The sequence below is a fragment of the Nannobrachium achirus genome, assembly GCF_963921795.1.
Source record: "Nannobrachium achirus genome assembly, chromosome: 5".
Classification (NCBI taxonomy): Eukaryota; Metazoa; Chordata; class Actinopteri; order Myctophiformes; family Myctophidae; genus Nannobrachium; species Nannobrachium achirus.
Window position 1 is genome coordinate 11,044,119 of NC_137814.1, and position 18,414 is coordinate 11,062,532.

Here is an 18,414-nt window from a genome sequence, read left to right on the forward strand (position 1 = left end):
GCAGATCTACAAGCACACAGTAGATCGGCTATTTTCACTATTTTAAATCCTTTTTTAAATGATAAATGCAAAACGAACGGTTTTGGACATCCGACAGTGACGATATAATCCTGGATAAATAGCCATGCGGTGCGTTTTGTAAGCGCGGCCCTCAGGCGTGCAGACAGGGAGCATCGGTCTTTCCATGCTCCCAGCAGACGGCAGCCAGGGTCCCCTGGAGATGGAGCGAGCCACTTAGCGCAGCCCCACAGAGGCTCTCGCTCCCGTCCAGCTGGCTGAAAGGCCAGGAGGACAAGCCTGTTGTCAGCCCCTCTCGGTGCTGCCTTTGTGGGACCCTCGTGATAAAGTGGAGGGTGGGCGGGAGCCGAATGTTTTTTTTTGTGTGTCTGGCCTCACATAGAAACGGACCCCCACGCCGGACAGATAAAAGAAGGCAAATCACCCTTATCCATCCTTCATCCCCTCCTTCATCTCCTCCCCCGCTCTCTCTTTTTCTGCATTCTGTCTATCTATTTACGATTCGAATAGGGGAAGTGGGGGTGAGATGAGGCTCTTGCAGAAGGCCCTATCGGTGGTGCTACCATCTCAATTTTGGTCTTTGTCCAGCAGGGGCCCCAAATAATAAAGCCTTGTGGTTTGCCGCCAAACAAGCCCAAGTGATTTGGCCAATTAGATACGGCTGTCAGATAGCATTTGGACAGGACAGCCAGCACAGTTACCACTGGGTCATCTCACTCGGCCAGGGGTGTGTTTCTCACACTGAAAGACCATTTGAAACATGTGTATCGTGAGATACAAACCCTCATCTCTGGCTTGTGTGAGTGTTATTGTGTGGTGAATGTATGGTCCTATACAGGGATGAATGGAGGGCAGACTCGAGCGCTCCTTTGAGTGCTCAGAGGGCATTGTACAGTAATGTGAATGGAGACATTAGCCACGCTTTGCATCCAGCGAGGAGGGCGGGAGGGGCCTTCCTTCGCAGCAGAGGAGGAGCCGTGCCGCAGTGTGCACGATGTGCATGCGTGCGTGCACATGCATGCATGTTGCGTGCCGGCATGTATTATTTATGGGCAAGAGTGTGTGAGTGGCCGTGCACATGTCGTCGTTGTCGGGTGGAAATCTTGTTTGTCCAAAACCGTTGGTTTTGCATTTATCATTTTAAAAATGATTTATACTAGTGAAAACAGCCGATCTACAAGCACACAACGCCTCGCACCACGAGGCGTTGTGTGCTTGTAGATCTGCTGTTTTCACTACTTTTGTGCGACGGCCTTGGATGGTGAAACTTGGAGATACGAGGTTTCTGCCCGACAGTGACGATGTGTGTGTGTGTGTGTGTGTGTGTGTGTGACTGTGTAGTCTCCACGGAAGACATTGCAGGTCAGATTTTCCCATGTCTGTGCAGTGAATGAGGAGGGTTCTGTCAGGACTGAGAGGCCGCGTAGCGTTGAATTCCCGTCACACTCATATTATCTGCCCACTCTGGGCTATGCTTGTCAATTGATTCTAAATTGGGTAAATGCCACGTACTCCTCTTAGAGTCTTGTGGTAAGAAAACATGATCAAAGAGCAGCATTGTAGCCAGTGGCCAGAGCAGGAATTTCAAGGAGGCCCATGACGGCCGTGCCCCCTCATTTTGGCCTTGTGCCCTTCGAAAAAGGTTAACCGTTGCTGTTCGGGCAGAAACCTCTTATCTCCATATTGTAACTTTTTGTGATTTTTCACAAATTGGCATCACGGCGTCACACAAAACGTATAAAAAAAAGTAGTGAAAGTGTGGAACACGGCACGAAGCGACGCGTTTTGAGCTTGCATATCTGCAACTTGGATTTTAATCCTGAAAAGTAACAGTTTTGGACATATGAGGTTTCCACCCGATAGAGACGATAATTATGCCCTGAGGCCACAGTAGCCTTGATGCCCTGCCTGCCTGCACTGTCCCAGCGCCCCAAGCAGCTGATTTCACCATTTTATGCTCTGCCTCTTTCCTGCAAACGCGTACAGTATTTCCACACAAGTTTTTGTTGGTATTCTGAATTCTTAATGGGCAGCAAGTGAAAAGCTGCACTGCACACACATAACTGGGTTCAAGGTCTTAATTGGAGTCTATTAATTCCAATGGAAGAGTGAACGTGAACACAGCTTCTGAACCATTCTTGAGTCCCATCGTCACTTAATTAAATATTGGACCAGATCGTCACAAGCCACACAATCTTCCCAAGATTTTCATACCAAAATAAAATCAACGTTGCTTTCGACCTCACCCTGCCCAGTAACACACTCTTGCAGGATCTGGCACTAAACATACCGGTAGGACTTTTGCAAGATTTGCAGACAGACGCTGGCGTCCACTTAGGAGACCATTTTCCCGTCTTCAAACAAGTCCAGGAAACTCTTAATTATTCCAGGGCTGAACGTGTGTAGAGTATGAACTGTTGACTCAGGAGTTTGTACAATAATGTTAATTTGGTAACTTTATTTCTTTATTTCACTTCACTTATTCTTTGTACATATCCTTAACCATTTAGTTCATTAAATACATACATTAATACTTTTTTTTTTACTCCAAAAATTGACAACACGCCAGGTGGCCTTTCCCCTAAAGAACGATGAAATTCCAGGCCAGGGTGAGGCTACCGGTATGTCTTCTTTAGCCACATTATGCCAGTCACAGCTGCATCAGCACTATAGAAAACCATAGCTTTAGTGACTGATGTATTGTCATACAGAGGTAGAAGTGCATTCATAGGCCTGTTTGAATCTTTGGTATGTCATATCTAACTCATATCTAACTGTCATATCTAACTCAATTATACAACAGGTAGTTCTGACGAAGCAATCTGACTGGATGAAATAGCTCTCTACCTGTGTGAATAATGACCATATACCACACGGGTCCCTTTCTACCTGTGTGAATAATGACCATATACCACACGGGTCTCATCAAACAAAGATATCAGCTGTGCTGGCCGCAAAAGAGCTGAAGCGCTCCCTCTCCCAACACTATGATAGGCTAGGCTAGCAGTTTTCATGTGAAGTTCAGTAGCTGAATGTGGCTTTAAAAGATTACACATTTCTATCAAATATCTTAATTACAATGAAATGAAGTTGACATGTTTTTTTAAGGGCAACTGTTTTATAATCACCCTACCGTGTAATATTGCTTTAATAACTCACTCAGTCACTCACTCAGCATTGCAAGCTTGTACATATTCTATTTTTGAATTATTTTCTGATGGAGGTCTGTGGCCAAATACATATTCATATGGTGGTCCCTTGACGTTGCCACTGCTGTATACTACTTTAAGATTATGAGCTAGATCATACATGGGCAACTGGCGGCCCGGGGGCCACATGTGGCCCTCACCTTCACTTAATGCTGCCCGCAGGTTAATATCTGAATACTGAGATAATATTGATTTCAGCTGTTACAATTCCAAACATGCAAACATGACCCGCTTTAATTACTTCACTCTATAGTAGTAGCTTAATGACTAGTACTAGTCTTTTTTATGAACAATGCATTTGTATTTAAGTTCATAAAGTGGACATAAGAACATATAAATGCATTGGAAATTAAATAAAAATGTTACTTTTCAGGATTCCAATTCAAAAATAGCCAAAAAAGAATTCAGGATTACAATTCAAAAATAGCAAAAATAGCAGATCTACAAGCTCAAGCGCAACGCGACGCGTTTTGAGCTTGTAGATCGGCTATTTTTGCTAATTTTGACTGTATGCATTGCGGCCCTCTGGAGTGAGTGTGAAAATATAGTGACCCTCTCCATCATCAAAGTTGCCCACCCCTGAGGTAGATGATATAACTCCAATCTCTCTGCTCTCTCTCTCTCTCTCTCTCTCTCTCTCTCTCTCTCTCTCTGGGCCCTCACAGTGTGTCAGCCTGGATAAGTTCGTGGCCTACACGGACGAGTCTCAGATGACCCACCAGGCCTTGTACCTGTTGGAGGAGAACAAGTTCTGGGCCGGCCTGGTCTTCATGGACGTCTACCCCTGGACCGCCAAGGTGCCCCCGCACGTCAAGTACAAGATACGCATGGACATCGATGCCGTGGAACGCACCAACAAGATCAGAGACAGGTGGGTGGAGTCTCAACCACTGAACCCTGTGGCATCCCTATGTTGCATGTCATTATACTGTAGGCCAGTGGTTCCCCAACTGTAGAAGATTCTCTGGGGTCCCCATAGGATTAGCCTAACGTGCAACATAGTTTTCTCACTCAACAATAAGCAAACCAACATACAGTATATGTGTATGCAGGGTATCTGCACATTACTAAGTTACAATTTAGACCTTTACGACCGTTTTAATACCAAATTGGCCAAATTGTCGAATATCATGCAAGAAAGAGGCAAACATTGTGAAAATAAACGATCTACAAGCTCACAACACCTGGCATTGAGGTGTGAGGCGTTGTGAGCGGTAGTTCAGCTCTAACCCTACAGTAAGAGGGCCTGAAAGGTTTGGGAGCCCTTGCTGTGATGGTGAACATTTTAATAAAATGTTAACTCAATTAGCGCCGATCCCGAGAATACTCGTGAAAAATATTCGAGTAGCACATGGTGCCGATCCCGAGTATACTCGCGAAAAGTACTCTATTACTGTAACGGCGGTTCTCCTATCCTGTAGCCTGGCGGAAGGTCCTGAGACGATCGCCCTCGCCGATTCATCATCATCACGGATCCACGAGCACAAAATAGTAATCCCATAACATTGAGGCAGACGGGGAATCTCATCTTTAATGTCCATTATCTCAAAACAACACTTTTAAAGGGAGGATGGCAGTAGATTCTCGCTTATATAACACATGTTGAAAAGCACCGATCCGCCATTACACAACAGTATGTTGATGACGAGCGATTCCGGTGAATGACGTGATGACGTCAAACCGGAAGTGTTTACGCTATGGACTTCTGGCCTTCAAAATAAGACAACGGTCGTGGATGCAGCCTGCGGGAGGCACGCTGGACATTTTAATCCGTTAATTTCAGGAGCACTAAATGAGTTAAAACTAAAAGTTATCGAAATTATTTACGAAAATCGACGATATAATTTTGAAGAATTTTGTTTGATGTTCAAGTTTGTATTTTTATTCGTAACTGCTGTGCACAGCGCAGGTACATAAGGGTACAAATATTTTTAGGTTCAGACAGCATGGCGTTTTTCCTCTGGCCTTTAGGGTAGTTTTTTTAAGATAACAAAAAAAAGGTGTTGGACAGACAAGAGTCATGGCAACCTGCACATTAGATTTTGAGATCATAACGTGTGTGTGTGAGTGAACATTCTAGTCCCTAAGGGTGGTACACGAGGTTAAGGACATGGGGTCACCAATACAGCAGGGGTGTCGCACCAAATTCGGGGCCCTGGGTACAAGGATTCACTGTGGGGCCCCTGTGCTTTAACTATTGAAAAATAGCAGATATACAAGCTCACAGCGCGGCACCGAGTGCCGCGCTGCGAGCTTGTAGATCTGCTATTTTTGAAAAATCATGAAAATCTTTGAATATTTCAAATCCTTCTGAGGGTTTTTTTTGAAAAACCTATGTTTCTATGTCAGTGGACTCAAACCTTTTCATGTGAAGGACCCCCAAAATGATATGTATTTGGCCACGGAACCCCATCTCAAAATATTGAGTTCCAGGGACCCCCCCAGAAGCAAAATTTGAGTTACAAATGTTCGCTTAAAAAAATACATATATTCAAAGATTTGCACACATTTTCACGACTTTTCAAAAATAGCAGATCTACAAGCTCACAGCGCGGCACCGAGTGCCGCGCTGTGAGCTTGTATATCTGCTATTTTTCAATAGCTAAAGTATAAAATAATTAAGGCCCCTTCACCACCTTGGGCCCTAGTAACTCAGTCCCACTTTCCTACCCCTAGTGACGCCCCTGCAATACAGTATCTGTGGCCGGGGATCCTCCCGTGAGCTGCTTATTGTCTCCACCAGCCGAAGGCTGAGGGAGAGTATGTTTTCCCCTACATCCGTCCGTCCGTCCGTCCGTCCGTCCGTCCGTCCGTCCGTCCGTGCGTCCGTCCGTCCGTCCGTCCGTGCGTGCGTGCGTCCGTGCGTCCTCGCAGTTTGTGAGCAGTTAATCTCAGTCACCGTTGGCCCGATCGCTGCCAAACTGAGCACACACACTCCCTGGATGCCAATCTAGAACCTCTGCCCCACATTTTTCAAATCAGCCTCATGGTGGCGCTATAACAGGCCGATTTGTGTGGCCTGGTTGTTACCAGCTAATCTCCGGCGCCGTTGGCCCGATCGCTGCCAAACTGAGCACACACACTCCCTGGATGCTAATTCAGAACCTCTGCCCCACATTTTTTAAATCAGCCTCATGGTGGCGCTATAACAGGCTGATTTGTGTGGCCTGGTGGAGACCTGTGCTCGGAAGAGCACTGCTTCTAGTTAGATTATGAGATAGATATCTTGTGTGCCAAGTTGACATTTTGGCCCGAGGTTGGTGCTGCTGGATGCTCAAATCAACAGGGATCATTCTCCAGGGAGGTGCACCGAAAATCCCATTTAGTTTTCCAGATATCTTGGTCTGTTAGCAAACACGGACAGAATGACAGATTGACCTGCCGCTAGCGACTAGCGAGGGTTAAAACAAATTGGAACTGGAATTCAGCAGCGAAGTGTGATGTCACTTCCGTGAAATGGCGTGAAATGTCGCCCTCTACGGGGCTGGTATTGTTTTGTATTCAAATCGCCATAGGGGATTCTGCGAACGCCGCATATAAGGTCTGTGTTAAAAATATAAACACACCATGTGCGCGGACATGCTCTCAGCTACAGTCTGTCCCAGACACGAGTGTCTCTCTGTAGTTTCCAACATTTAGGACAGCATTGATTACATTTTCTCTGACAACAGGCTATATCAGATATGAATGAATATCATAAACTATGCAGAACCCCCCCGCTGACAGAAACGCGCACATGGTGTGTTTATATTTTTAACACAGTTCTTATATGCAGCAAACGCAAATCTCCCAATGGCGATTTGAATACAAAACAATACCAGCATGAACCCCCTAGAGGGCGACATTACGCACAAATGACGACATGGCTTCGTTTCTCTATAAAGTAATAGTAACTGGGAATAAAGTGTGCAGATAAACTGTATACAGCATGTCTTGACCATATTATCCAGCACATATCTATTTTGGCCGCAAACTAATTTGATCAAATGGAGGATTTACCATACATTTCAATGCATGAAAATAACCCAAACATTTTAGTTAACCTCTTGGTTCTGGACTGTTTAGACCAGGGGTCTTCAACAGGGGGTCCGGGACCCCTAGGGGGTCCTCAGAGTTACTAAAGGGGGGCCTCCAAATCTTTGTGTGATAGAAGCTTCTTTTTCTCCTTTTTTATATTAACCTCTTGAACCCTACCGTCCATATTCTGAGAACTTTAGCCAAAAATAGCAGATCTACATGCTCACAACGCCTCGCGCTGAGGTGTTGTGAGCTTTTTTTTCTTTATTTTTTTTTCGGCAAAGAGGTTTGTTGTAGAGGAGAAAAGAGCGGAATAAGTACAGAGTGAAAGGTCAAGTTTATTAGGTATTGACCGTTAAATTATCTGAAAACACAAATTATCATGAATCCAAAATACACTGATGATTGTGCCGTCAAACGATGAAACTATATGGTATCTATGGGTTGTGGGGGTCCCTGCTTTAGACTGCTACCAATATTACCTCAATACCCAGCCTTTCTAACGTGATACCTAGCTTACATGTGTTGTTATTCACTGTGCCTTTGATCTCGCAACCATCCAGTGCATCAATAACCCCAGGGCTGAACAAACAGCTTTGCACCTGCAACCAAAAGCAGACAACTTTCTATGCAAGTGAATGATTGGATTTTATAGAAGGATTTTGCTGCTGACTCTACACCTATTGCGTGTCTCCTCTCCTCTCAGGTACTGGGACCCAGGCCCCAGGGCGGACCCCCTGGAGGATGGGAGGTACATCTGGGGGGGCTTCGCCTACCTGCAGGACATGATAGAACACGCCATCATCAAGCTCCACACAGGCAACGACTGGCCACTAGGGGTCTACACACAGCAGATGCCTTATCCATGTTATGTGGATGACCTGTGAGTAAACACACCATGTTTTAGACCAGTAAGACTGACACAGTACAGTATGTCCATATAATGGGCATTCCCAGATATGGGCTCAATATTGATGACATCAGGGATCTCCATATATAGCATGAAAGGGACAAGGACAGAATTAATTTGCAAGTGTTACTCAAGTTGCGACAACCACACTGGTTATCATGAGACTGACACAATATGTCCATATATGGGCATTCCCAGATATGGGCTTAATATTGATGGCATCAGGGATCTGGACATGGACAGGATTAATTTGCAAGTGTGGTTGCCGTGACCCAAGTCACACTTGCAAATGAATTCTGTCTGACATGAGGCGTGACTGACTGACTGATTGACACACATGAGCTGCAGGTTTTCTTAGTAAATGCGACCTACGGTCGCAATCAGTGGTTGTCAAAGTGCAGTGCAGGACCCCCAGTGGTCCTTGAGAGGGTTCCAAATGCATAGTTAATATAGCATTGAAATAAGTTTAATCACTTTAGTTTAGTTTAGTTTATTTGAGAAATCATAACTCAATTCAAGGATATGACACAATAACGTCCAGGACTGCACTGCGGACAACCACATACACACAACAAATACATACTTTAACCTTATACTTTGGCTATTTTATAAATAGTTAAAATATAAGATCTACAAGCTCACAAGTCACAACACATCACACATTATGTAGATCTGCTATTGTTGCAGTTTTGTATATAGGGCTTGATAAATTAGATTAGAATAATAAAACCTCAAATTTATACAGCACCTTTCCAAGTACTCAAAGTCAATTTGCATGGCAAAAGGGAATTAGGGTTAGCTGGTGAAAGCGAGTCTGAAGAGGTGGTTTTTGAAAGATGGGAGTGTGGAGGTCCATTTGATCAGGTTTGGGAATACATTTGCGGGTCCTGGGTGTTTTCTAGGAGACCTGAGGGAGTGGGAGGGGACAGGTCAGAGGAGGTCAGAGATCTAAGGTGGTTGAGGGCCTTGTAGCAGCTATTTTGAAGTCAGTTCTTTTGTTTGGCAGCCAGTGGAGGTCGTGGACACCCGGTGTGATGTGGTCTCTGTAGCAGGTAGTGGTGAGAAAGAGGGCAGTGGAGCTATACACATACTTAAAGGATGACTTCACCCACTTTCATCCTCATATAATTGGTCCTCATTAATGCTCATTATGGTAAGACATTTGTCTACTTGGTCTGTTTCTAGAGTAGGGCTGTGGACAGATCAGAAGCCAGCCTACTAGTCATCGGTAGGCAGGTTTGGTCATTTCAAGCAAGATCTACATTTTTGTATTTTGATGCGAGCAAAATGGCTTCTGTTTATTAGCATGCTGACTTCCCAGGAGGAGAAAGTCTGCACTTTTTATTAGCTTCTTTCCCCAGCGGTGATGTCACTGGTAGGCGGTTTATGAACTGTCCATAGTCCTCCTAATCCTATGACAGACCAAGTAGACAAAAATGGTACCAAAACCTGACCAATCATATGAAGATAGGTTACAAATGGGTGAAGTCATCCTTTGAGTTCAGTGATTGTCAATTGGGGACCCCAATCTATCCTCTACAATGCTAATTTGTCAATTTAACTTTGACAATCAAGAGTTACAGACCCTTAAATGTCCATTTGGACCCCTGGTGGTCTGCGGGCCACACATTGCGCGCTTTGGTTTATTGAGGACTTTAGAGGTGATGCCGTGAAGGATGCTGTTGTCACTTGTCAAACCTGGATGCAATAAATGCGTCAATTAATTTTTTCTGGCAGCGGAGAAGGACACAGAGGGCCGGAGGAGGCAGGCAATGTTCCAGTTTTTGTGATCTTGTTTTTTATGTGGTGGAAAAAAGAGAGGGCGGAGACCTTCAATAGAGCAGTTAGTGTGCTGTGTATGGAACGACTGGAAGGGCTCGTAGACGTTATTAGAGTCCAGGTGTGATTGGAGTTGGGAGGCAACAGCTCGTTCTAGGATTTTATAGAGAGGAAGGGGAAGTTGGAGACGGGACACTAGTTATTGGGTGTTGTTGGGGTCTATTTTAATTTAATTTTATTTTATGACTTGGGTCCAGAATGCAGGTAGAGGTCTTCTTCATGCCAAACGATTTACAGATGCTAGGTTCATTGTTTACCTGGTATTTTTGTTTCTTGGGGCACTACACTCTCTCTATGCATTCGTATGTGATTAATTACCGGGCTCATTGTAAGTGGCTACTGGATAAGAGCGTCTGCTAAATGCCTAAATTGTCAATTGTAAATTGATTACGGAGGATTGTTCGGTTCCGCTGATTTCAATCACTGCATTTCAAACACAGAGACTTCATGTTGCTGCTGTTACAAATCCCGAGTTCAAACACATGCAGAATCGAGGCAGGTTACGTTCAATAAAGTGTTTTATTGCTCCTGGTACAGATAACATAAAAAGCTGTCATCGCTCACAGCCGTGTGTAAAAACATAAAACCATAAACTAACAACGTAAAGCACCTTCTGACACGAGTGGATCTTCTACACTGGCCGCACCACACTGCCACAGATGGTTTACTTAAGCGCTATTTTATACCGCATCGTATAACGGTGTCATGCGGCAGCTCATCTACAACATGTCACAATGCAATGCGTTGGAGCCGGCTGTGACCCCCAAAATCATCATTTTTACCGGGGACCCCACACCCCACACATTGACGAGCACTAAGAGTTGAGGAATTACATTTTGTATAACATGGTTCTATTGTGAAAATAGCAGATCTACATGCTCACAACGCCTCGCAGCGTTGAGCATGCACTGTAGATCGGCTATTTTCACAATATCTGTCTCTAATATTTGACAAAAATTGTCACTTTAGAAATGTGCATAAACCCTTTATACTTTATTTTGGTTTGTTTACTGTTGAGTGAGAAAACACATTAAGTTAATCGTCTCCCGGCCCACAAGTTGAGAACCACTGCCTTAAAGCCTAATTGCGACCGTAAGGTCGCAAGTTACAATGAAAAGCTCCACCGGCTGTCCGTCCGTCCGTCCGTCTGTCCGTCCGTCCGTCTGTCCGTCTGTCACGTCACACATTTGCCCCTACTCTTATCTCCACCACCGTTGCCCCTATCCATGCCAAACTTTGCACATACACTCCTTGGCTGGCAAACTACAACCTCCCCCCTGATTTCTCACATGCTCCTCTTCTAGCGCCACCATGAGGTTGCTTTTTGCAGACAACATTATGTGACATGTCGGTTGCTGATCTCTCTCTCTCTCTCTCTCTCTCTCTCTCTCTCTCTCTCTCTCTCTCTCTCTCTCTCTCTCTCTCTCTCTCTCTCTCTCTCTCTCTCTCTCTCTCTCTCTCTCTCTCTCTCCATGCAGCTTCATGATCACGCTGAACCGCTGCTTCCCCATCTTCATGGTGCTGGCCTGGGTGTACTCAGTGTCCATGACGGTGAAGAGCATCGTGCTGGAGAAGGAGACGCGTCTCAAGGAGACCCTGAAGGCCATGGGGGTCACCAACGGGGTCATCTGGTACACCTGGTTCATCGACAGCTTCATCATGATGACGGCCAGCACCGCCCTGCTCACCCTCATCATCATGGTACGTGTGTCTGTGTGTTTACCTTGAACTGGCCTTAGTTTTGGTTGAGGTTTTCATTGAGTTTTAGTATTGGTTTTATTTTAGGGTAAGTGATTTAATTGAATTCAAATAATAACAAAATGGGTCTATGTTCTGATAGTACTAGTTCAGTGGAGTCAAGTAATGTAGGCCTACTTTGAGGAATTAGGCTGCACCCACACCAAAATACCTATGAGAGTGGAATCCCCATTCCGGCCATGTATTTTAAAGGGAATAGAGCGGTTTCATGCCAGTAGAGGAATTCTGCATGCCGTGCCGACCTCGCGTTTATGCTGGAGCAGAGAAATTCTTCGGTTTTTTAAGATCTGCTATTTTCTAAAAAGAAATTACTTTTACTTTCAAGTATATTTTGATGCTACTTTGGTACTTTTACTCAAATACATTTTGAATTCCAGACTTTTACTTGTAAGGGTGCCCTCACACCAAAATGTTTTTTGCAGAAATCCTCTGCTGGCATGAAACCGCTTCACTCTCATTGAAATGCATTGGCAGAACGCGGATTCCACTCTCATAGGTACTTTGGTGTGAGGGCACCCTAACAGAGTATTTCTACATTGCAATATTGATACTTTTACTTGAGTAAAAAATGTGAGTACTTTTCCCACACCAAACTACCTATGAGGGTGCACACACACCAAAATACCTGAGAGTGGAATCCGCGTTCCGCCAATGCGTTTCAATGAGAATGGAGCGGTTATTGCAGACATCCTCATTGCAATGCATTGGTGGAATGGGGATTCCACTCTCATAGGTAGCCTACTTTGGTGTGAGTGCACCCTTAGGGTGCCTTCACACCAAAATACCGTAGAGTGGAATCCGCCAATGCATTTCAATGAGAATGGTGCATTTTTTGCCAGTAGAGGATTTCTGCAAAAAAGCTCCATTCTCATTGAAATGCATTGGCAGATTCCACTCTAGGTATTTTGGTGTGGGTGCACCCTTATGAGGTTTTACTGTCTAACCCTGTCTTGCAGTTTTTCAGTCTGAACTTTTCTATAACCCTGTCTTGCAGTTTTTCAGTCTGAACTTTTCTCATGAGCAATAGTGCCCTCCAGTGGATAGTTTTGATATTAATATGTATGGGGATTGATTGATTGAAGACTTTATTAGAAGTTTGCATAGGAAAAGGTACAGTTTCATGACGGTACAGTTCACTGGTACAAGGTCTACTAAAAGGAGATCCATGAAAAGACTAAGCTTATTTCCACAGGAAACCATAAGGGAGACTTAGTACAATAAAGCATTGCATTACGAATCAATTTTGACACTTTCAGAGTTTGTTTAACACTCTGAATACGGTTGATTATTTTCATAGTTTGTGTATGTTCTTTTGGTCTTTTGCACACTGCCATCTTTTGCCATGAATCTATTTTACTATTGCTACATTCCCGAGGATATAATTCACAATAGTAATGGAAATTAACCTGTGGGAAAAGCTGAATTGTATGAGCATAAAAATAAACGTAGTGTAATCTAGTTATAGTATAAAAACGAAAAATACCCACAAAGCAATAAAACTAGCCTACTAAAAAAAAAGAAGAAGAACTAGATAGACACGTGGACAGTACTTTACCGTCTAACACAGTGGTTCTTAAACATTTTAGCTCAAGAAAAATAATCCATCGTTATAGTTAGAATTAAACTTTGGTGTGGCCGTGCCCTAATTGATGAAAAGTTGTGATTATTATAATGTTTTTTTTACATTTGAAAAGTTCTTTATGTAGGAACCAAAAAGGGGATATTTACTCGCGTGCCATAAACATTGTGAAACAGTGGTCCAATGAACAACGTCCCAGTCCCAGACACCCAGACGGGAGGTGGATCTACTGCCCCTGCTGCTACACCAGGAGGGTATTATTAGATAACGTTTTGCAACCAACACACAGACTGAACGCTGTCCAGTGACCAACTGGCACCAGGCAGATTTCCCCATCAGGTCAGGTCTTTTAACCACCAGGCCCTGATGAGTGGGGAATTCAATACAACATGATGAATCACTCACTGAGGGCGGAAGGCCGGTAGTACCTGGGGAAGACACACACACGCACGCACGCACGCACGCACGCACGCACGCACGCACGCACGCACGCACGCACGCACGCACGCACGCACGCACGCACGCACGCACACACACACACACACACACACACACACACACACACACACACACACACACACACTCAGGGGCGTCACAAGGGGTAGGAAAGTGGGACTGAGTTACTGGGGCCCAAGGTGGAGGTAGCCTCGTACCCGCCCCTCTTCCAGAAACCATTTCATTTGTTTCTCGCAAGAGAAACCCTCCTGGAGAACGGAAGTTGGTCGTTTACTAGGCTAAGGTGGAGGGGCACTAGTAACTTTAGCTATTGAAAAATAGCAGATATACCGGTACAAGCTCACAGCGCGAGCTTGTAGATCTGCTATTTTTGAAAAGTCGTGTAAATGTGCTCAAATCTTTGAATTATGTATTTTTTAAGTGAACATTTGTAACTCAAATTTTGCTTCTGGGGGGTCCCTGGAACTAAATATGTTGAGATGGGGGGGGGTCCTTCACATGAAAAAGTTTGAGCATCACTGACATGAAAACATAGGTTTCTTGGCACACATTTTCACGATTTTTCAAAAATAGCAGATCTTCAAGCTCGCAGCGCGGCACTCGGTGCCGCGCTGTGAGCTTGTAGATCTGCTATTTTTCAATAGTTAACATTCATGGGGGGCCCGCAGTGAATCCTTGTACCCAGGGCCCAGAATTTGGTGTGACGCCCCTGCACACACACACACACACACACACACACACACACACACACACACACACACACACACACACACAGCGCTAGTGCAAGGGTTCGATTTGCGGGGATCGGGGTTGATGAAGGGAAAAATCCATGCCCCTGATTTTGATGTCCCCTCTCTGGTCAGTCATTATCATGGCGTGTGGGAATATGCTTTACTCCCTGCTTCCGTTTTGTCTTCGCGCAAATGTATCCTAAATATAAATCAAAATCATCGAAGCATACGGTATCTCTGCTGTCTGGACATAACCAGCTAACTCCAATTTCTTTTCAGAAAATGAACAAACATCCAGCTCAAGTGGATTTAGGAGGTTTTGGCTGAAGTGCTTTTGACTACTTCTCATTGGTTCAATATTGTTTTAATCAACACACAGACAAAGGGTGTTCAATAGCACTGAAAAAGAAAAGAAAATACATTTTGAGATTGCCCCTGCCTCTCTAACATTCTCTGCATGTCCCTGGTACTGCAAAAATCCACTCAGCCTAGACAATTTGCCCTCCTGGCCCCCAGACTGTGGAATAAACTCCCTGTCGCACTTACCTGCTATTACCTGCTTATCTATCTATTAATACCTGCTTATTGTCTCCACCAGCCGAAGGCTGAGGGAGAGTATGTTTTCCCCCCCGTCCGTCCGTCCGTCCGTCCGTCCGTGCGTGCGTCCGTCCGTGCGTGCGTCCGTGCGTGCGTCCGTCCGTGCGTGCGTCCGTCCGTCCGTCCGTTTGTCCGTTACCAGCTAATCTCCGGCGCCGTTGGCCCGGTCGCTGCCAAACTGTGCACACACACTCCCTCGACACCAATTCAGAACCTCTGCCCCAAATATTTCACATGGGCCTGTTCTAGCGCCACCAGGAGGCCGACTTTTGCAAAACTAACTTTTGCCAGTACTCCTACAGATTTTGTCCAAAAATCACGTAAATCAGTAGACAGTATCTCTACAGTCATGTGATCGACATGGATGTGTCAGATTTTCCATATTCCATCCTGATTGGCTAAAACTGCCTTTCAAAGTTTGCAGGATTGGTCAGTTTTGAATAAAATGCCTGAAATCCTGAACGCAGTGTGCGATTTTGGTGAAATTGTGCATGCACATTCCCAATAGGCAGAGGAATAAATGCCACTTAAGAAAAATCAAATCAGCCTCGTGGTGGCGCTATAACAGGCCGATTCATGTTTTCACCTATAACTCCACCGATTAGTGTCAAACTTTGTATGCGCACTCCTTAGAGGCCAAGGTAAAACCTTTTCCCTGCATTTTTTACATCAGCCTTTTATAGCGCCATCAGGAGGCCGACTTATGTAAAACACATTACATGCCTGACCTGGTGGAGACCTGTGCTCGGAAGAGCACTGCTTCTAGTTGTAAGTCGATTTGGATTAAAAGCGTCCTCTAAATGCCTAAACTGTAAACCAGGGGTGGGCAACTTTGATGATGGCGAGGGCCACTATATTTCCACCTTCACTCCAGAGGGCCACATTATTGCTACGTCCTACTTTGTCATTCTAGTATCTCATACAAAAGAAGCAAAAAATAGCAGATCTACAAGCTCAAAACGCATCGCGCTGCGAAGCGTTTTGAGCTTGTAGATCGGCTATTTTTGCTTCTTTTGAATTGGAATCCTGAATTATTTTTTGTTATTTTTTAATTGGAATCCTGAAATCTAACATTTTGATTTAATTTCAAACACATTTAGTTATATACTCATGTTGACTCTATGAACCTTAATACAAATACCTACATTGGACAAAAAAAAAATACATAGGCTGACGGAATTAAAGCAGCTCATGTTTGAAATTGTAACAGTCAATGTAACATCAATAATATATCAGTATTCCAGTATTAACTTGCGGGCCGCATTAAGTGAAGGTGAGGGCCGCATGTGGCCCCCGGGCCGCCAGTTGCCCATGTATGCTGTAAACTGTAAACTGTGTCTTGTCTTCAGGGCGGTAAGGTCCTGAACTACAGCGACTCGCTGCTGGTGTTCCTCTTCCTGCTGACCTTCACGGTGGCCACCATCATGCAGTGCTTCCTGATGAGCGTGTTCTTCAACAAGGCCAACCTGGCGGCGGCCTGCAGCGGCATCGTCTACTTCACCCTCTACCTGCCGCACATCCTCTGCTTCAACTGGCAGGACCGCGTCACCACCGACATGAAGCTGGCCGCCGTAAGTTATACGTACTTGCAACTCTGCGACTGCGTTTATACCGCTGGCTCTCTCAACCTTTTCATTTTGTTTGACTAGGCTCCACAGATAAATATTGTGAAAATAGCAGATCTACATGCTCACAACCAACGCCTCGTGTTGTGAGCATGAAACGTTCTCAACAAGGACACCTGGGGGCCCCCACACCCCACTTTGAGAACCACGCGTACTTCAGGGCCTTGGTGCTATATAGTAGCACCTTTGTTAAATGGTGCTATATCCTGTAGAACCATTAGAGGTGCCTACCAGTAGCTGTACTAGTACCGTACGGTATATAGCATCTTAACCACCCCAAAGAACCACTGAAGAACCACTATTTTTGTGTGTGCATTCATTTTAATGAAGCTGTCTGTTCTGTATGTACAGTATGTCACTCTGTCCGTCTTTCATGTATGTGTAAAGCTGTGTGTTCAGAGGGTGCTGGAAGAAGAAAAAAAAGCACGGCTCAAATATGCACACCTCTCCTTATGTTATATACTGTATATTAGTGGTAGTGCGTTTATCATTACCCTTTTGTCATTGATGTTATTTTCCTTCTCCAGAGCCTGTTGTCTCCGGTGGCCTTTGGCTTCGGGACGGAGTACCTGTCTCGGTACGAGGAGCAGGGCCTGGGTCTCCAGTGGGACAACGTTCAGACCAGCCCTCTGGAGGGAGACGCCTTCTCCTTCCTCACCTCCGTACGCATGATGGTGTTTGACGCTGTCCTCTACGGCGTCCTCGCCTGGTACCTGGACATCGTCTTCCCAGGTCAGGCTGACGCACGCACGCACATCTACGCTATAGAGTACAATGGAACTAGACATTAACAGCATGGCTAGTTCAATGTCAGTCCACTCTGGAGTTTTGTGGAGCTCCATATGTGTGCAAATATTTGATGACTTGTGTAACAGTATTATTTATGCAAAAATAATATATATGTATTTTTGGCCTTCTTTTCACATTGGCCTTCATTTCACATGACAAACATTGTTTGATTATAAAGTTTGGCGTTTCAATGTAATTGACAAGTCATTTCTTTTCTTTAGGGTAAGCAGCAGACAGTTAGCTTAGCTGCAAATCTTTGGTTATCAGCTGTGAGCAGAGTGCTGCTTGCAGTTTGTACCACGGCAATGTCAATGTCAATTTAATGAAAACGTTATAACGTTATAACGCTATAGCTTATAGTGATGCTGCACTGAGAACTGTGTCAAACTTCCACTCATCAGGGCAATATGGAATCGGACGACCTTTCTACTTCCCCCTCCAGCCTGCATACTGGCAAACACCTCAACCCTCCTCAACCCCATATATTCCTGAACCAGGTTAGTATATACTTGCTGCCTCTAATGTCTCTTATTACGCTTTGACTGGCCAAATGATCACACCATGGTATTCTTCTGAAAAGATAAACTACTTAACCCTGCAAGGCCCAGCGTTGCTTTTTGGCAACATTTTTTAACATCACCATTACATCCTATTGTTTAGTATTACAATGCCATTGGCCACGATATTTGCATATAAATACCCCCCACAGAGGCTGACATTCACACCTCCCAGAGAAGTTGAAATTCCAGCGTCTGAACGAAACAACATTTCACTTTTTAACTGAAGCTATTCCTCACAAAAACATAAGTAAAATGCCTGTAATATTTTTTTTCGTGATCATTAGAATGTCTAGAACATGTACATGTGTTATTATTGTGAGAAATAT

The 18,414-nt window shown here is 44.6% G+C and overlaps 1 protein-coding gene across 1 annotated transcript in view; it reads left to right on the forward strand.

The window, feature by feature from the left end:
- LOC308284801 (retinal-specific phospholipid-transporting ATPase ABCA4-like) overlaps positions 1–18,414 on the forward strand; it is a gene marked incomplete at both ends in the record, with an annotated part of 130,428 nt that overhangs the window by 29,469 nt on the left and 82,545 nt on the right. Inside the window, 6 exons of the mRNA XM_080725528.1 lie at positions 3,893–4,098; positions 7,951–8,127; positions 11,472–11,694; positions 16,464–16,685; positions 17,267–17,471; positions 17,930–18,025. Coding sequence (XP_080581654.1) covers positions 3,893–4,098; positions 7,951–8,127; positions 11,472–11,694; positions 16,464–16,685; positions 17,267–17,471; positions 17,930–18,025 — 1,129 coding nt within the window. The remainder of the gene's footprint in view (positions 1–3,892; positions 4,099–7,950; positions 8,128–11,471; positions 11,695–16,463; positions 16,686–17,266; positions 17,472–17,929; positions 18,026–18,414) is intronic.